The 19,127-nt window shown below is 43.4% G+C and overlaps 1 protein-coding gene across 9 annotated transcripts in view; it reads right to left on the bottom strand.

Moving 5' to 3' along the window:
- The window catches only part of mical3a (microtubule associated monooxygenase, calponin and LIM domain containing 3a), a 124,301-nt gene that overhangs the window by 1,259 nt on the left and 103,915 nt on the right, over positions 1–19,127 (bottom strand). For 8 of the 9 annotated variants that reach the window (XM_070550454.1, XM_070550455.1, XM_070550456.1 and 5 more), the window contains 5 exons: positions 17,527–17,620; positions 16,784–16,834; positions 15,573–15,623; positions 5,721–5,786; positions 2,059–2,158 (listed from right to left, as the gene is read on the bottom strand). In XM_070550454.1, coding sequence (XP_070406555.1) covers positions 2,059–2,158; positions 5,721–5,786; positions 15,573–15,623; positions 16,784–16,834; positions 17,527–17,620 — 362 coding nt within the window. Of the gene's footprint in view, positions 1–2,058; positions 2,159–3,094; positions 3,140–5,720; positions 5,787–15,572; positions 15,624–16,783; positions 16,835–17,526; positions 17,621–19,127 lie in introns of all 9 variants that reach the window. The other variant, XM_070550462.1, reaches the window with a different exon arrangement.

The following is a 19,127-nucleotide window of genomic DNA, read 5'->3' as shown; positions in this document are numbered from 1 at the left end:
TGATTGCATTTTATATTATTCTGAAAGGCGATCACGACCTCATAAGGAAGGATCAATATTAAACTTAGAATGTAATTATTGTATCAAACAATCAGACAATAAATCCTGACTATGTTATATTCTCCAGTGAGTCATCCCGCGGGCTCGGCTCGGAGGAGGACATACAAACAACTATTATTGCAAATGGCCTTCTGATGCTGAAGCTTTTGAAACGCGCTGCTTTGATGCATCTTTTCTCCAAAGCGGCCGAACTCTTTAATTCTTTTTTACAAACCATGACTTTGTTATTAAAAGTATTACAAAACCTGAACTAGAAATCAAATCACCGTCCTTTTATTGAAACATAAATTAGCAAAGTCAGATAAAAAAGTGTGTTTTGTGTTCCTCTAAAGCCTGATTCTTGCTTCTCCGTCAGCTCCGCAAGGGACAGACACGTACGGATTGACGGAAGCGTTTTGCTCTCATACGTCTCCGTCTCCTGGGGAGTGTTGCAAAGCAATTCCTCGGCAGGACAGCAGAGGGCGTAGCGCTGTTCTGTGGTATCCTGTCATGTATCGGTCCAAGATAGTGTGTTTATATTGTGTTTATTTTGTATATAAAAGACTTTTTAACACAGACAAATTTGTCTCTCATCCTCCTCCAACTCTTCATGCGCTCGCCACCTCTAAACCCACGTTTCCTGTCATTTCCGTCCACAAATAAAACGCTTGCTGTGCATCTTTTCACTCCTCCAGTCACGGGGAATTAAACGTTCATGTTTTTAGAGTTTTTTCGCGAGGTATTCTTCAAGCTGCTCCGTGTCTGCCGCTAGTTATCCTCGGCTCTCTTTATGTTTTTGAGGGCACAATGGCGGCGGTGTAGACGACAGCGTCCTGACCAATCACAAGCTTGCATTGTCCGTCTCGACTGACGGATGTTTAGAAAAGAGAGCTCGACTCCGTCCGTCCTTGTGAGGGCTCTCCAGCAGGCCCGCAAGGACGTTGCGTGTCTCCGCACTGACGCAGACGGAGAAGCATGAATCAGGCTTTAGGCAGCACGCGTCACAAGTCCCTGTGCTGATCGTTAAAGAGTGGGGGGGAGGGGCAATCAGTGCTTTAGGCGGCAGGTGTTGGAGTCTTATTTCCTGGTATTTAGACATCTCGCCACAGACTGGATAACAGCAACACGGCTCTACCACTGACCTGCAACGTGGCTGTTTTACCTCCACAAATAACACAATCCTAAAGGAGTTCTGCTGTGTGGTGCAGTTGCTGATGCTAATGGTTAGCTTATACAAGCTGCGACATTCTCTGCTGTTTCCTGGACGCTAAACCAACAACGGCCTTCCCCATCACGAGTCAAGATGGGTGAGTCCATGAATGATAAGTGACGGTGTGACGTAGATGTGTCAGGATTTTCTAATCCTAGAGTTTCACCGTCTGTTTTCTCATCAGAAGCTACTACAGGAGATAGGTGTAGGGGACTATTTTCATGTTCAGCCTGCATGAGACACTCGGAGTGAATCATTTTAATCAGAAATAATCATTAAAAAAATGTTTTCCCTTTGAACCACACCTTTAAACATGAAAACCCGATAGCTTAGTGTATCCAACATTCCATTTATCTGGTCTTTAGTAAATTTTAAAGCAAATATATAAAATCAAACATTTTCAAATACAATTACACTCACTTTAAAATGACTTCTTAAAGCTTATATCAGCCATTGAAATGGCAGTAACCTGAAGCATTTGGACACAGAGGTGGTGAAGGCGACTTATTAGAGTTAAAACTGGGCATCAGAATAAAGAAGAAATGGGATTTAATTGACTTCGAATGTGATGTTATGACCTCATGGACCCAACATGACTAGGAGCAGCCAACAAATCTGCAGCAAGGAACTCAAATCTCTAAAGAATCTAATGCAACAAAAATGTTGACCTGACTTTAACTGTGCACCAAACATTTAGAAATTTCAATAAAATATTACTTTCTACTGATTTACATCAGTGACAAAGTATTCAGCGATCAAGCATTTGAATATAAACAGCTCGCACTGATGGTTTCATCTTTCCTACTTACAATATCATGAGTTCTGACTCGTAGCGGACCAGAGCGTTCTTCTCCTGCACCAGCTTAAACCATTCCTGCATCAGTTTGGGATCATCCTTCTTGCCCATACCTGGAGGAGAAGAGGAAGCGCAAAGTGGAGGTGAGAACCCACGTGGGTGCAAGCCGACCGGGTAGGACACATGCACGCACACACACACACACACACACACGGGGACCTACACAGGCAAAATGACAGCCAAGCAAAGGAAGTCCTTGCTGAGGAATGGCAGGGTGGAAGAATGAACTCAACACCAAAGTGCTCAGTTGCACCATGCTTGAAGTTGGCAAGCAGATGGTGGAGTGGAGCTTCTGGATTTAACTTCAGCGAGAACACGCACGCACACAAAAAGACCTGTTGTTGTAAAGTTTGTGTAACCCAGTTTGGCCTGTGATGTAGCAAGTGACCCTGAGCAGCTACCTCCTGCTAACGCTCTTTTCCGTCGTCTTTTCATTTTTTAACGGGGTTAAAACGAAACGTTACAGAGAAGGAAACACTTCCTAAGAAAATCTTCCTCCCTCTGCTCACACGCTGACCGGCGAGCAAAACTAAAATCCTTTTAGATACCATTAATGGCGAGTGGTCTGAGGGTAGAAAAGCAAGGTAGATCATTTTCTACCCCTTTTTGCAAATTCTATTACAAGTTCAAATATTCATGGAATGACTCATCAGAGAGACCAACAGTGAAGTTCATGCTCCTCTGTCAGGTCTGCCTCAGGAAAAAGCATGGTTGGTGCTGCTGGCATCATGCATCGCAGTCAGAACAAACGTCTGCATTCCCTCTTCGCTCTGCAGAGAAGACCGCTCTGTGCAGCATGCTTAAGAGGAGCCTGATGCTGGCGGGATGCTCCCCAACACAGACACGAGGAACCCGGTTGTTTATCTGACTGCAGCAGGTGGAGCCAAGCATTTTCAACGGGACACCGGAAGGGAAGCCTTGATGCGGTGTGACGTACTTAGCTGGGGAAGAGGAGGCTCTTGCAAAAAGGAAAAGGAAAAACATCGTACACGAATAAATCGGACGGCTGTGGTCTCCGGGGATGACGACTTTCGCTATTGACAGAAGAGGAACAGAGATAGGCAAAGCTGGAGGAGAGCTGTGCATCATACTGATAGAACAACAACCACAAAAACAAGTCTAACATTTTTAACTTCTTCTAAACGAAGACTTTCAGCTCGTTCCAACACCACCAACCCTCAGCCCCAGGCTCCAAAGCACAAACCGGGCAAAACGGTGACGAGCGAACAACACAAAAACTATTCACATACCAGAAACTCAGGCATTGGTTCAAACCACAAGTGTTAGAGAAAAACACAAACAAGATGATTATTATTATTATAAAAATTTTTAAAAATGTGTTTAGACTAAAACAGCAGCATGCATCTTCTACGTCCCTGTAATGCTAACAGGTCTCAGTTTTATTAGCAATTTAACATAACGATAAAATCTACCAAATACATTCAACGCTTATTAAAGAAGAATATTTCTCACGAGCACCAACGAAAATAAACAGCAATCCAGTTTTCTGATTCATCTTGCCAAACAAACCAAAACACATGCGGTTTATTAAAGACACGGCCGAGTAGGTTCCCCTGCATTTGCCTGTGGCGATGTTGAAATGAAGACAAATTTATGTTTCCTCAACCTTTATTTTAATGAAAATCTTAGTTTGTATTAAACAACATATGGATTAGTATAAATGATATTTCTTTAGGGGTTTCTTATCTGTTGCTTTGCTACGATTGACCTTTCTACAGGATAATTACGTCTCCTGTAAGGTGGTTCATAAATGTGAAAACTGCATTCGGTCTTAGCTGAAACTGGCTGTGGTATGTACAGGAAATGACTCAGAATGTGGATTCTCGTTTACAAACACAAAAACTCAATCTATAAAGGAAAAAGCCTAAATAGTAGGAATGTAAGAAAATATCGATATGGTAATATATTGTGATAGTATTTCCAGCGATATATCAATATTCAAAAGCCGTGTATCGAAAATATCAATGTGGCAACATATCGTGATATTATTTCCTGTGATACTATATCGATATTCAAAAGCCGTGTATCTAATTTTTGGAAGAATTGACATGCAAACATTTGTGTATTTTCTTTTCTTTTGGTGCAATTCAAACGCCGACCACTAGTTAGCAACAGTGTGCAATGGGTTTTGTTTCCACCATTGAAATGTAAATCCCTCTGTTATGGTTCAGATACCTCATGTTAAACATGTTAAGTATCAGTTTGGACTTTTTTTTAAATATTCTTACAATAAATTCTGTCTAAAAAATCGATAATAACATCTAATTGAATGTATCGCAATACATCGGGAAATATCGTTTCGTCTCCCCTGTATCGTGATATGTATCGTATCGCCAAAATTTCACCAATACACATCCCTATGAAATAGCTTTAGTTTGTTGTAATAAATTAGGAATCCATGACAGTTTTGTAAAGGTTTTTGATTATTTATTTTTAATCTGATTATGTTACACTTGTATTGAGGGTACAGCAAAAATACTAATGTAAGAATGCACTGTAAAAAAAAAGAACTTAAAGCTGCTATAGCAAAAACGAAAAAAATTTGCATAAAATTTTTTTCATGCCTCTTAACAACAATTTAACATATTATAGCTATAAATATGTTGGGGAGATAAAATAAAAACTAAATGAATAACGTGGTTCTCTCACATTTGTCTAAAAACCTCCGCCAATAACACTTTTCAAACCGAAACCCATTGGACCACCCAGCTGTCAGAACTGCTGCACTTCCCTGGGTCCTCCATTCATTACGCACTCACGTATTTAGCAACAGAACACCACTGGTGTGAGGTTCTCTTCTCAATAATACCAGAGAAGGAGAAACAGCCGGCTGCTACCGCTTCAACTTTAGAACAAACTACCAGAGTCCCAAAAAAACAATTTGAAGTCACGGGACAACAAAAGACGTTTGGACCTACAAAAACAGCGACTGGTGTTTAGCGCTACCTTGTTTCCTCTGGCAATGTCTGTTTTTGATTCTGGTGGACGCGGATCCAGGGAAGACACTCGAAGGGAGGAGTGAGTTTTGTGTCACTGTGTTTGCGTTCATAGTCTAGCTTGTTTGAAGATTTGCTAAAGTAGCTTTTACCTGATTCCAGAAGCGGAGCCAAGAAAATGTAAAAAAAAATATATATATATCTGATTATAATGGATTACTCATGTCTTCCTTTTTGACATTTTCAAGGCATTTTTTTAAATAAATATATATATTTTTTGTTTTGATTTTTTTATCCTGTTTAAATATAAAAAACAGTAAATTACGGTTGGTATGTTAATCTTGGAAAACAAGAGTCAAACTTAAATATTTTTGACATAAACAACTTTGTCTTTCTCCTATAATTTTTGTTCCTAAAGTATTAGACTGAACCAATTTTCTAAAAAAAAAAGCCTACTTATTAAAATTCCTAATTATAAAGGCTTTTGCACTTCAGAAAGTTTGAAGTTTTGGGGGAAATCTACTGAGCCCAACATCACAAACATGGTCGGGAAAGGAAACGGGTAACAGGCGAACGAAGGGAGTCCAGTTCTGGAGATCCTTACGGCTGACGAGGTCACCTGCCACAACTGTCGATAGATGTGGCGGGGTTATGTTACCTTCAGAGGAACAGCAAGGGCAGAAGGAGAGTGGTCTCCGGCGAGGCATCTCCACAAAGGGCTCAACTTCCACAAGACAGAGGGAAACATTGTGAAGGGGTGACACAGGTGGGGAAGAACAGGAGAGATCATGAAGGAAAGGGCAGAGACATTACAGAGGGAGGGAAAGGAGAAGGAAAATAAATTTATCAAGGAAAAAGCTGTAGAACATTGATGGGGAGAGGGCTGATCCCCTAAAGGAAAGAGCTGGATGAATGTGTGAAAAAGGGTCCAAACACAGAAGGGAAACATGGGAAAACAGCAAATCCGGAGCATAAAGCGGAAAACAAATGATCCTCCTGCTTGATCTTGTATTCGTATTTCTGCAGATAAACTTCAATTATCTAAAAGCTCCCTGGGTTTGACATGAAATGGGCTCAGCCAAAACATGTGGTCACTGTTTATCAAAGCACATAAAATGGTTTCATTCCATCAGACGCCATGGCAGCCTTGTGAATGCCAACAACAAACTCCCACGAAGGAATGCAGACAGAGGCTGTGAAAACCCGACCTACCCCCCGCCTTCGGATTGGTGGACTTCAGCCTGGCGAGGTCATCAACCTGCAGGTGTCAATGTGCTCTGCGCTCCTCCCAAGATCTCCCTCCCACCTGTGGCTACAGTGGCTGAGCGCCATAGGGCTGCTCTCGCTGGGGAAACAGGATCCCAGCCCCCCCGCCTTCCTCTCGGTGTCTCATGTTGTGAATTGTTGATGTTCGTGCTTATATGTTTGAGGCGTTTTTTTTTTTTTTTTGCATAGTAAAGCTACGCCCTGCCGGGAGTAACTCTGGTATGCCTTTTTTTCCCCTCCCCCAATTTATCCTCATGTAATCCCCTTTTCATCTAATTAACGGTAGCGCGACTCTTGTTGCGAATGACCACAGCACCAATTCTTCTGTACTGAAACAATTGCCCCTCGGGGATGATCAAAGTTTTTTTGAATTTGAATTTGAATCAGAGTCATTACTGATTACCAGGACATCCGACTCATACGCATAATAGCTTCCTCTCCGAAGAGCCTCTTGGAGGAAGCTCTACAAGAACATGTTTAGAACACCCAAATTAATTTGTTCCCAGAGTGGAGACTTTTGAAGTTTTGCAACTTTTGAAGTGCAAATCAGGGTTTATGATTTTCAAATTTGCTTCCACTGAAAATATTTCCTAAAAAAAGAAAAACACAAAAGAATGTAGGATTGAAAATAACCACGGCTCTCATAATAAACCCCAAATAACGACTCTAAAGTGTGTCGCACAGATACGTTTAAAAGGAACACACACACACACACACACACACACACACACACACACACACACACACACACACACACACACACACACACACACACACACACAGAGGCTCAACATGACCAACTGAGACAAGGTTTTCAGACCGGAGCGTGAAACCGATAATTACAACAAGCGACTATCACAGAGGAAAGGAGAACGCTGCAGTTTGCCGTATTTGTTTTGGAATGCTAATCATATCTTAATGGCTCAAACAAATCATATAAATATTGTTTTGAAATGCATCATATTGTAAATAAATCTTCATACAGTAAGAAGTAAATAACTCAGGGAGTTGCATAGTAAATTTTATCCCAGTAGCGAAGTCGGACCAAGAAAATAATCCCTTTTAAATGCATCTTTTTACCTTAAATAAAACACGTACAAATCTACCAAACAGCCTCAGGTGAAGGGATGCAGGTTTCGCACTGAAAATGTTTCAAATGCAAGCGTAGCAGTTATGTGATGTTGGTAACCTAAAATGTTTCAGTTTTTCATTTTTTATGGGAGGGGCACACAGTACATCGGTAATTAGGAGTCAGTAAACGTAGAAAAAACTGTAGGATTTGAGATATGATTAGTTTCTGAATTCAATTTAAATGGATCCAACACAAAAATGCCTCCGCGCCATCCTAAAGCTGTTTTAAGCCTTTACACCGAGGGTGTCCAATGTGTGGACAGCAGGCCATTTGTGGTCCTTTATGTGTAACTGCGTTGCCCATTACTGTAATTCAAAAATTGCATACTTTAGCTCTCCAGCACAAGTGGTTAAAGCTGACAAGACACTTAAAAAAATAAGGGAATATTATTTTTTTATGTGTTGCCTTAAAAAAATTGCAGCCAAACAAAAGTCTTTAAAGAGCAAGTCACCCCCTACCAGAGTCTTACTCCACTCCCACTTCCTGTTTGAAAAATGCAAAATATGCTGTTGCCTGGAAGACCGAGAGGGCAGAGCCGCTAACAAATACACACACACAGGCTCACAGCGACATTGTGACATCATATGGTACCAGCTAACATCATAAAGTACCTCAAAGCCAATAACAATGGAAGATTTAAATTTGGTAGTAGTGCAGTTTTTACCTGAAGAGGCACACAGACAGTTTTAGTCAGAATATTTAAACTTTAACCAAGATGTATTAAAGTGCCAAATTATTGACTACACGTGTCTACAGCACGATTAGACACTCATTTATATAGTTTATCAGCAATAGAAATTTGATCTGGGGGTGACTTGCTCTTTAAAAAATTTAAGTTTTAGATAAAAAATGATAAACGGATTTTTTTCTACAAAAATTATAATACTTTGTTCTTTTCGGTAAAGTGCTGCATGTTTAACCAATTGTTGAGCAGGAAAAAATAAAAGTTTGCATTTTTTAACTAAAATAAACTTCTGTGGCCCACAAGAACTTTCAACATGATGATTGTGGGCCAGGCTGTGAAACATTTGTACACCACAGCTTTCCACCACATCAGTTCTAGATTACAGGTAATTTGGTAGAAATATTAAGAACGTTGCACCCCTTGGTGAACTGGAATAGGTACTCTTGAATGCTGCTGATGATGCATTTCACACATATTTGTCCACCAAAATGCAAAACTCTCCTCCTTGAACCGTCACCTTATCGTGGTGGAGGAGTTTGAGTGCCCTAATGATCCTAGGAGCTATGTTGTCTGGGGCACTTAGTGCCCCTGGTAGGGTCTCCCATGACAAATTGGTCTTAGGTGAAGGGTGAGACAAAGAACGGTTCGAAGGATCTTTCATGGCGGTGAAAACGAAGAGTCGGAGTACCCGGCCCGGAGGGTTACCGGGGTCCCACCCTGGAGCCAGGCCTGGGGTTGGGGCCCGTGAGCGAGCGCCTGGTGGCCGGGCTTTCGCCCATGGGGCCCGGCCGGGCCCAGCCCGAACCGGATACATGGGCTCGTCCAACTGTGGACCCACCACCCGCAGGAGGAACATGAAGGGTCCGGTGCAATGTGAATCGGGTGGCAGACCAAGGCGGGAGCCTTGGCGGTCCAATCCCCGGACAAGGAAACTAGTTTTTGGGACATGGAACGTCACCTCGCTGGCGGGGAAGGAGCCGGAGCTTGTGGCAGAGGTTGAGCGGTACCGGCTAGATATAGTCGGACTCACCTCGACACATTGCATTGGCTCTGGAACCCGAGACCTGGAGAGGGGTTGGACACTCTACTTTGCTGGAGTTGCTCCGGGTGAGAGGCGGAGGGCTGGGGTTGGCTTTTTGTTAGCCCCGAGACTCTCTGCCTGTGTGTTGGGGTTTACCCCGGGGGACAAGAGGGTAGCTTCCTTGCGCCTTCGGGTCGGGGAACGGGTCCTGACTGTTGTTTGTGCGTATGGGCCAAATATCAGTTCAGAGTACCCACCCTTTTTGGAGTCCCTGGGACGAGTGCTAGATAGTGCTCCATCAGGGGACTCCATTGTCCTGCTGGGGGACTTCAATGCTCACGTGGGCAATGACAGCTTGACCTGGAGGGGTGTGATTGGGAGGAACGGCCCACCTGATCAGAACTCGAGCGGTGTTTTGTTATTGGACTTCTGTGCAAGCCGCAGTTTGGCCATAACGAACACCATGTTCGAACATAAGGATGCCCACCGGTACACTTGGTACCAGGGCAGCCTAGGTCACAGGTCGATGATAGATTTTGTAGTCATATCATCTGACCTGCGACCGTATGTTTTGGACACCCGAGTGAAGAGAGGGGCGGAGCTGTCAACTGATCACCACCTGGTGGTGAGTTGGATCAGATGGCAAGGGAACATGCCGCGTAGACCTGGCAGACCCAAACGCATAGTGAGGGTCTGCTGGGAACGCCTGGCAGAAGAACCTGTCAAGACGGTCTTCAACTCCCACCTCCGGCAGAGCTTTGACCACGTCCCGAGAGCAGTGGGGGACATTGAGTCCGAGTGGGCCTTGTTCCACTCTGCGATTGTCGAGGCGGCTGTTGCTAGCTGTGGTCGTAAGGTGGCCGGTGCCAGTCGTGGTGGCAACCCCCGTACCCGCTGGTGGACACCAGAGGTTCGGGGAGCCGTCAGGCTGAAGAAGGAGGCCTACAGGGCGTGGCTGGTCTGTGGGTCTCCGGAGGCAGCAGACAGGTACCGGATAGCCAAGCGGGGTGCAGCAGTGGCAGTTGCCGAGGCAAAATCTCGGGCGTGGGAGGAGTTTGGTGAGGCCATGGAGAAAGACTATCGATCGGCTCCAAAGAGGTTCTGGCAAACTGTCCGGCGCCTCAGGAGAGGAAGGCAGCAACTCGCTCACACTGTTTACAGTGGGGATGGGGAGCTGCTGACGTCAACTGAGGCTATAGTCGGACGGTGGAAGGAATACTTTGAGGAGCTCCTCAATCCCACCAATGCGCATTCCGAGGAGGAACCAGAGCTGGGAGGCCTGGGGATGGACTGTCCGATCTCGGGGGCAGAAGTTGCTGAGGTAGTCAAACAACTACACAGCGGCGGAGCCCCGGGGGCGGATGAGGTTCGTCCTGGGTATCTCAAGGCTATGGATGTTGTAGGGCTGTCATGGTTGACACGTCTCTACAACATTGCGTGGTCATCGGGGGCAGTTCCTAGGGAGTGGCAGACCGGGGTGGTGGTCCCCATCTTTAAGAAGGGTGACCTGAGGGTGTGTTCCAACTATAGGGGGATCACACTCCTCAGCCTCCCTGGAAAGGTCTACTCCAAGGTACTGGAGAGGAGGGTCCGATCGATAGTTGAATCTCAGATAGAGGAGGAGCAATGTGGTTTTCGTCCTGGCCGTGGAACTGTGGACCAGCTCTATACCCTTGCAAGGGTGATGGAGGGGGCATGGGAGTTTGCCCAACCAATCCACATGTGCTTTGTGGATTTGGAGAAGGCTTATGACCGTGTCCCCAGGGGCACCCTGTGGGGGACGCTCCAGGAGTATGGGGTGGGTGGCTTTCTGTTAAGGGCCATTCAGTCCCTTTACCAGAGGAGCGTGAGTTTGGTCCGCATAGCCGGTAGTAAGTCGGACCTGTTCCCAGTGAGGGTTGGACTCCGCCAGGGCTGCCCTTTGTCACCGGTTCTGTTCATCACATTTATGGACAGAATTTCTAGACGCAGCCGTGGTGTGGAGTGTGTCGAGTTTGGTGGCAGGAGAATCTCGTCTCTGCTTTTTGCGGATGATGTGGTCCTCCTAGCTTCATCCAGCTTTGACCTTCAGCTCTTGCTGGGTAGGTTCGCGGCCGAATGTGAAGCGGCTGGGATGAGGATCAGCACCTCCAAATCTGAGACCATGGTTCTCGACCGGAAAAGGGTGGCTTGCCACCTCCGGGTCGGGGGAGAGGTCCTACCTCAAGTGGAGGAATTTAAGTATCTCGGGGTCTTGTTCACGAGTGAGGGTAGGAGGGATCGGGAGATCGACAGGCGGATTGGTTCGGCGTCTGCAGTGATGCGGACGCTGAGCCGATCTGTCGTGGGGAAGAGGGAGCTGAGCCAGAAAGCCAGGCTCTCGATTTACCGGTCGATCTACGTCCCAATCCTCACCTATGGTCATGAGCTTTGGGTAATGACCGAAAGAACGAGATCGCGGATACAAGCGGCCGAAATGAGTTTCCTCCGTAGGGTGGCCGGGCTCAGCCTTAGAGATAGGGTGAGGAGCTCGGACATTCGGGAGGGACTCGGAGTAGAACCGCTGCTCCTCCGGATCGAAAGGAGCCAGTTGAGGTGGTTTGGGCATCTGGTCAGGATGCCTCCTGGACGCCTCCCTGGGGAGGTGTTTCGGGCATGTCCTGCCGGCAGAAGGCCCCCGGGTCGACCCAGGACACGTTGGAGAAGTTACATCTCCAATCTGGTCCGGGAACGCCTTGGGGTCCTGCCGGAGGAGCTGGTGGACAAGGCCGGGGAGAGGACGGCCTGGAGCTCCCTAGTTGGGATGCTGCCCCCGCGACCCGGACCCGGATAAGCGGAGGAAGACGACGACGACGACGAAAATGCAAAACTGACATTGGTGTAAAGATTTAGAAAACATGCATTAATGTTGTGAAATTCTGGAGCTATTTGGAGCACAATTTCTATTTAAAAAGCTAGAAACAATATGTACGGCAACACTGTGATGAAGTGTTAATCAGTTCTAGTGAAGGTCTTAAAAACTATTGTCTTAAACTCAAATGTCTATTAAATTCACCCAACTGATGAGCGGCACCATTCTGCATGAAGATCCTGCGCAGAACACACGGAAGTGAAACATTTTCCTGACTTAAAAAAAAAGGCTTCTAACAGAAAAATAAAATAGTCACTCCTGAGTTCAAAGCACACAAGAGGAGATGAAAAGAAAATTCATTTTAAAGGCAACAACACCTCATGACATCCGACCTGGACACAACACGGCTGTCAGTCACCCACCATGGTTAGAAGGTTGCAGCACTGACCTTTTGCACACGTGCACGCACTCTGGGATTAATGCACCTGAGCAGGTATGAGGAAGCGCTTGATGGGACTACAATGCAAAACTACAGCAGCACAGAGTTAAAGCTACAAGGCAGGCCAGAGGTTTAGTATGAGTCAATCCATGATATTTCCATTTTTTCATTTGCATTAATGTGTGTTTGTGTGTGGGGGGGGGGGTATGTATTCATTCATCACAGATTAAAGGACTGAACAAAGTCAGAGATAATTGAACTTATTTAGCAAATTTCATACCAATCTGCTATTTCAAGACTAAATGTTAGAAGCAATGCAAACAGGAAGAATAACGCGTCTTTGTTTAATCATTCTGTCAGTTTCTTCTACGCAGAATCCAAAGCTGGTGATTGGTTTACTAAATTAACCTGTACATTAACCTTTAGCAACTGCTAAAAAACAACAAGCCGGTTAATCTTTTCCTCATTTACTGGCCTAGAAAACTAAAAACCTCTTTGGTTTAAACACAGGAGAAAGATGCGCATCTAATGGGCCCTTCCTCTCTAGAAAATGCACTTGTTCATGATGACATGAATCATGTGGGACAGAGCAGGTTTGAACTGTGGGGCTCGCTGGTGTGTGTCTACCTGTGTTTGGACAATCGAACCTTATAGATAAATGTCCATGTGCATTTCTGACAGATTGTCTTATTGTTGGACAGATTTCAGAATGCTAGCTTGTGTTTTTTATGAAATCCTAGTGAGCTAGAGCGGCCATTTTGAAGTGAGTCAATAGCAGATCCTGGAACAGCCAAGGCCACAACAGAGAGTCACAATAAAAAAACGGGTTTAATCTCCTAAATTTTGCATCAGTCCATGCAACATTGCTTGAAAAACAGTTACAACTTCATTAATTTCACTCCGCTAGAATAGACCCTTGGATCAACCAGAAGGGTTTCATCGAGCTGCTGCTGGAGACAATCATTCAGAATTTCATGTAAATAATGTAATGCAAATTAGCAGCAATGCACAGGTTTTAAAAATTATCTTGCATGAAGTGCAATGAATTTAAGAGGAAAGCTGTGCACTTTGGTCTTGGTTGCATTCAGAACAGCTGCAAGCTCATCAGTCGTAAACTATTCCATTCAGGAAGCTACCAAGCTGGATTAGGGTCACAGAGAATAAAAAACTAAAAATATAAAGAGGAAGGGTTGAGATGAAATTCAAAATGTTGAGAAAAAATCTTTAATATTTGCAAATACAAAGCAGAAATCCTGCTCATTAAAAAGTAGCCCAAGGATGTGAACCCCATTGAACGCCGTAGCCAGAATTTTCTTTCTCCTTATTGTAACCAAGGATTCTGCAAGTTTTACTGAATATAATGCATAAAATGTGAAATTTTCATTAATAAAAGTGGCGGTTTTGAATTTTTGGCTACTTCTGCAGCACAGCAGAATTTAAATCATTTTGAGTCAATCCTTCACAATAAGAGTCTAACCTGCACCTCTAAAGGTCATTAACCCTCCCAACCCGAGCGCCCCCCGAATTGGGGGGCAAATAGTATCATAAGAGCTGTCATGCCATAAAACTCCCCCCAAAATTAAACAAATATTGTCAGCCAGACAAAATGAGACCAAAAGTAATCAATTAGACCTTGTGGTTCCAGAAATATTCTCATTTAATTATGGATATGTCATTTTCGAGAATATTGCTAAAAAATAGGCTTAGGGCCCTAAGGGTTAAAATAGTTAGAGTTTTACTGCAAAACAATATTAAGACATTATTTTATAAGCTTTGAATGTAGTGAGATACATGCACATGTTTCTGACACTTATTTTGAAAGACTGAAGGAAGTTCTTTGAGTTGTGCTGTAGTTGCTGCAGCAGGGCTTCCCCTGAGACTAAACTATTTATTATGTTTGGTTTTTTAGACAGTTTACTCAATAAAACTCCACCTAGAATTCCTGGTTGTAATATTAAATTCTACTTTATTTATGAAGCACTTTTAAAACACAAGTAAGCCTCGTGAGCTTCAAACTAAATATTTAAATAAATCATTAAAAAGAGAAAAAGCACAGAAGATAAATAAAAGCTTACATACATGTAATCATGGAAGTAATTTTCACTGTAGAAGTGTGTGTGTGGGGGGGTGGGGGTGGGGGGGGGGTATCTTTACAGTATGCTCTAATGGGAAACAGGCTTCAACACAAACGGTTGTTTTCTGCTTGGTCCTAGAGCTCAACCAGTGTCAATTTAATATAGCGTAATATTGTTTTTGGATGGTAAAAAGTGCAGGGGTCAAAACTTGACTTTGGAAAAAGTGGGGGGGACATGTCCCCCCTGTCCCCCCCAAAATTACGTCCCTGCATGTAATAAATAAAATAATGAAGCTGAATCAAATGAGCTCATTTGTTAAACTACATAATTTAAAAGGGATTATGACACCATAAACGTAGCACCCACAGGCAGAGAATTAAACAGATACTAAAGAAATATTAATAAAAAGAACAAATGCAGTCGAGCACAGTGTGGATCACGTCCTCGGGCTTTTATGGAAACAGAATTTAGACTTTAATCTCACCACTTCCTTCTTATATAATTTATTGTTCTTTGCAGTGACATTAATGCTCCATCGTAACCATCTTCAGTGGGTAACACAGTCACTTATTCATACATTTTACACAGAAACATATTTTAAAATGACTGAAAAGTCCCTTCCACTTGAAACGTTTCTCATAAAACAAGAAAGTCTGTGTCTTGTTGGGATGTTGCTTGCATCTCTGTAGCAGCTTAATGTGTGCACAGAACAAGACAAGCTGCCACGGTCAGAAGTGATGGATACGAGTTGCTCATCACTTCAAGTGTTTTTTATGAGTTTAGAATGATCAGTGATGATTTTTTATACAAAAACTGTGTAAGGTCAAAGATCTGATCTGTATTTGACGTGGAAAAGTAACACAACTAGAGAGTCAGTGAGCAAGGACGGAGGAGGAAGGTTAAGGAGCAGCAACGAGTGCCGAAACTACAAGCAGCCCATCAGTCAGGCAATAAAAGGTGGATCTAAAGGGTACAAAGTTCAGGTCAGTTAAACAAGTGGTGGAATGGGAGACTGGGTTAGCCATTAGATCACTTCTAAAGCGACAGATTTGAAATACATACCGCCCAGATGCATGTCCAGGATTTCACTGTAATTAGAATCTCCCCAATAGTCTACAATGACAGGGATATATTAGAGATAGGAGTTATTTTACAAGACCCCCAAACTGGGCAGACAAACACACAGGCACCAAGTCCTCCAACAACAGTATGACATGCATGGTCTTACAAACACAATCAGAACAAAGAGAGTCCTGCAGTTCCCACCACAGCGTGCACTGCCGTGCAGGCGGCTTGTGCAAAACTACAGTCCATTTATTAGATTTGCTGTTTCCTGCAGCATCAATTAACTCGCAATGGGTGAAACCAGCTCTGCATTGCTGTTATGCTTTTAACAGCATCATAAATAAAAGAAAACAGCATATATATATATATATATATATATATATATATATATATATATATACGTATATATATATACGTATATATATATACGTATATATATATACGTATATATATATATATATACGTATATATATATACGTATATATATATATATATATACGTATATATATATATATAAACGTATATATATATATACATACATACGTATATATATATATACATATATATATACATATATATATATATATATATATATATATATATATAATATCTCAAAGAATATCCGCCTCATTTATTTAACAATGACAGGCCTTTCAAATCTGGTTTACACAGACGTCTGTTCATTCTGATTCTGCGCAATCCGGATTTGTCGGAGTGCAGAAACTCTCCTCATCCAGAGGTGGTGAAATAGATGAAACACAGCCAAAATGAGCTCTCTCTCTCTCTCTCTCTCTCTCTCTCTCTCTCTCTCTCTCTCTCTCTCTCTCTCTCTCTCTCTCTCTCTCTCTCTCTCTCTCTCTCTCTCTCTCTCTCTCTCTCTCTCTCTCTCTCTCTCTCTCTCTCTCTCTCTCTCTCTCTCTCTCTCTCTCTCTCTCTCTCTCTCTCTCTCTCTCTCTCTCTCTCTCTCTCTCTCTCTCTCTCTCTCTCTCTCTCTCTCTCTCTCTCTCTCTCTCTCTCTCTCGCTCTCGCTCTCGCTCTCTCTCTCTCGCTCTCTCGCACACACTCCTGACTGCATGCAGCTTTGAACTGAGGATGGCGGACATGTGATGAGCAAACACAGATCAACGTGTTCGAACAATGGAGGTGTTGCAGTGTGTCACCGCGGATGGAGCCTATGACAAGACAGAAAACTCCAGAGAGTCTAATACCTGATCGTCTTTTGTGCGGTTTGGGTAATGTATAAGTACCTTTATACAAGCCTTTAAGAGAGTAGAGCAGCAAACAAGTTAAAAACATCCTCAAACACGTGTTTATTTGACAACCGATGGGAGAAATTCATCTGACTGATATAAATAAGTCTTTTTTAATCCACCCAGTTATCGTAAAGTAAATCAGAATGGAATAAAGCAGCTCACGGCTGTATTTTCATGCATCATATAAATAAAATTCCATTACTGCAGATTAATATTCACAGTCACATACTTGTTAAACAGCTCCAAATAATGAACCGTGCTGCTCTTCAACAAGTCATTTATCCCTGGAAGTGCGTTGTCTGTGATAGTCGCTTGTCACTCTCATTTTAAGTTAATTACTTAGGAGAAAAAGCTGGTTTCTGCAAATAAGTGTTGCGCTAGAATTATGCTCCGATAGAGCAGTGCGTGCAGCTTGAGGCTCCGCTGAGGAACATTTCCGCAGGGTTGCTTAAGGATGGATGCTTGGAGAAGTGTAAGACACTCATGAGAAAAACATTAAATGAGATCTCACATGGGAGTCACCAGTGAGCAGATGACCCCAATAAAACAAGATTAAACTGTCATGTGAGCAAATTGCATTTAAATATTAATAACAGGCAAGTGATTAAAGTTACTGAACCCATTAGCTGTCTGAATTGTGGACGTCGCATCTAATTTGCAGGAAAACAAAAGAAAAAACAGAAAAGAGAAGTTGTTACCTGCTTCTCCTCTCAGCGCTTTCTCCACAGCCACGCCTCTCTCCTCCAGCTGCCTCTGCTTCTCCTCCACCTGCTCCAACTGTCTCTGGATGATCTGAACAGACGGGCGTTTGTATTGATGGTGACTGAACCGACGCACAGAGGCACAAAATGACTTTTTTTATGATAAACTTCCTCCACGTGGGTGCACAAAGCAATCAAGTTCGCCACCAACTTACATTCTGTGCGCCCCAAACTCAGCTCGCTATGAAACAAAACACGGCTCCGCAGCAAAATGACTGATAATTACAACTCTATTGATGGGCCTGCTCTGGTGGGTGTTTCATAGTTCACCCCCCCCCCCACCCCCCCACCCCCCCACCGCTGTTTGCTTCTAAGGAAGAGGGAATCGGAGCTCCTGCGTTACATAAACGTAATCATAAATGTCAGGCTGAGTTAAATGGTCTGTTTTAAACCAAGGACGCTCTTTATGAATGTGACACGAGGCAGCCAAGCGGGCTGAAGACTTCAGCTAAAGTGGCAGGTGCAACGAGCTCAAAATCCCATCTGAAAACCTTTAAATTACTAAAGAAGTGAGGGGGGGAAAAAGTCGCTCTCAATCTTTCATAAACAGCCGACACTTTTTAAAACTGAAGTTGTAATGTCAAATTTAGATTTAAAAGCAAGCCTCGACAAAAGAAGTGTTGGTTTGTTTGGCTCATCGGGTTCTGTTGAGATCCGTGACTAGAGATGGGTACCGAATTCGGTACTTTTTAAGGTACCGACCGAATTCCACAGTACCGACTGAGCACCGATTCACGTCATTTGAAACGGTGCCTCGTTTCGGTACCCGTCCATCATAACGAGAACTTGCCTAGACAGCTGCGCATGCGCAAGAGTGCTACGTCGTCACTCGCTGCGAGCCAGTTGTAAACAGAGCAGCATGGTAGAAAGAACGCACGCTAAAGCTTGGGTCCACTTCACTAAATGTGATGGGTAACTGGGTGATGATGAAACCAGCGACAACGATCTAAGTGAGACATCCTCATCTTAATCTGCTCCGGTAGGTAAATAAAATGTTTAAGATGACGTTAGCTTGATATGTTAGCTTAATGGTGCGTTCGCTTTCTCCTCGGAACTCCCAATTCCCGACTAGAAGAACATGAACGCGCTCTAAAGTTTGGCTTCACTTTACTAAATGCGACGGGTGATTGGGTGAAGATGAAACCAGTGACAACAATCGAAGTGTGAGGCATCATCGTTTTAATCTGTTCCAGCAGTTAAATAAACTGTTTAAGATAACGTTAGCTTGATCAGCTAATGGTGCGTTCGCTTTCTCCTCGGAAATTCTAACTTCCCAGTAAGAAAAATCGAATGGCAAAAGGAATGAAGATACACAGTAAATTTAGTTCACAGTAAAGATGTTTGCTTCAGTTTAATTATCAGCTTATAAAACTACAAGGATGATGTTAAAATACAAACAGTTGAATGTTATTTATCGTGATATTTAAATTCTGGCCTAAATTCTGACAAAGTAGAATTTAGGCCAGCTAACCACAGCTCTAGGACCGGAGCGGCTCCAGCACCCGGCTGCTCTTCCAGCCTCAGTCTCAACCTTTTCC

This window comes from Nothobranchius furzeri, chromosome 4 (genome assembly GCF_043380555.1).
Source record: "Nothobranchius furzeri strain GRZ-AD chromosome 4, NfurGRZ-RIMD1, whole genome shotgun sequence".
NCBI classification, from domain to species: domain Eukaryota; kingdom Metazoa; phylum Chordata; class Actinopteri; order Cyprinodontiformes; family Nothobranchiidae; genus Nothobranchius; species Nothobranchius furzeri.
The sequence above is the reverse complement of the archived record's forward strand: the minus strand, read 5'-3'. Positions and strand labels throughout refer to the sequence as shown.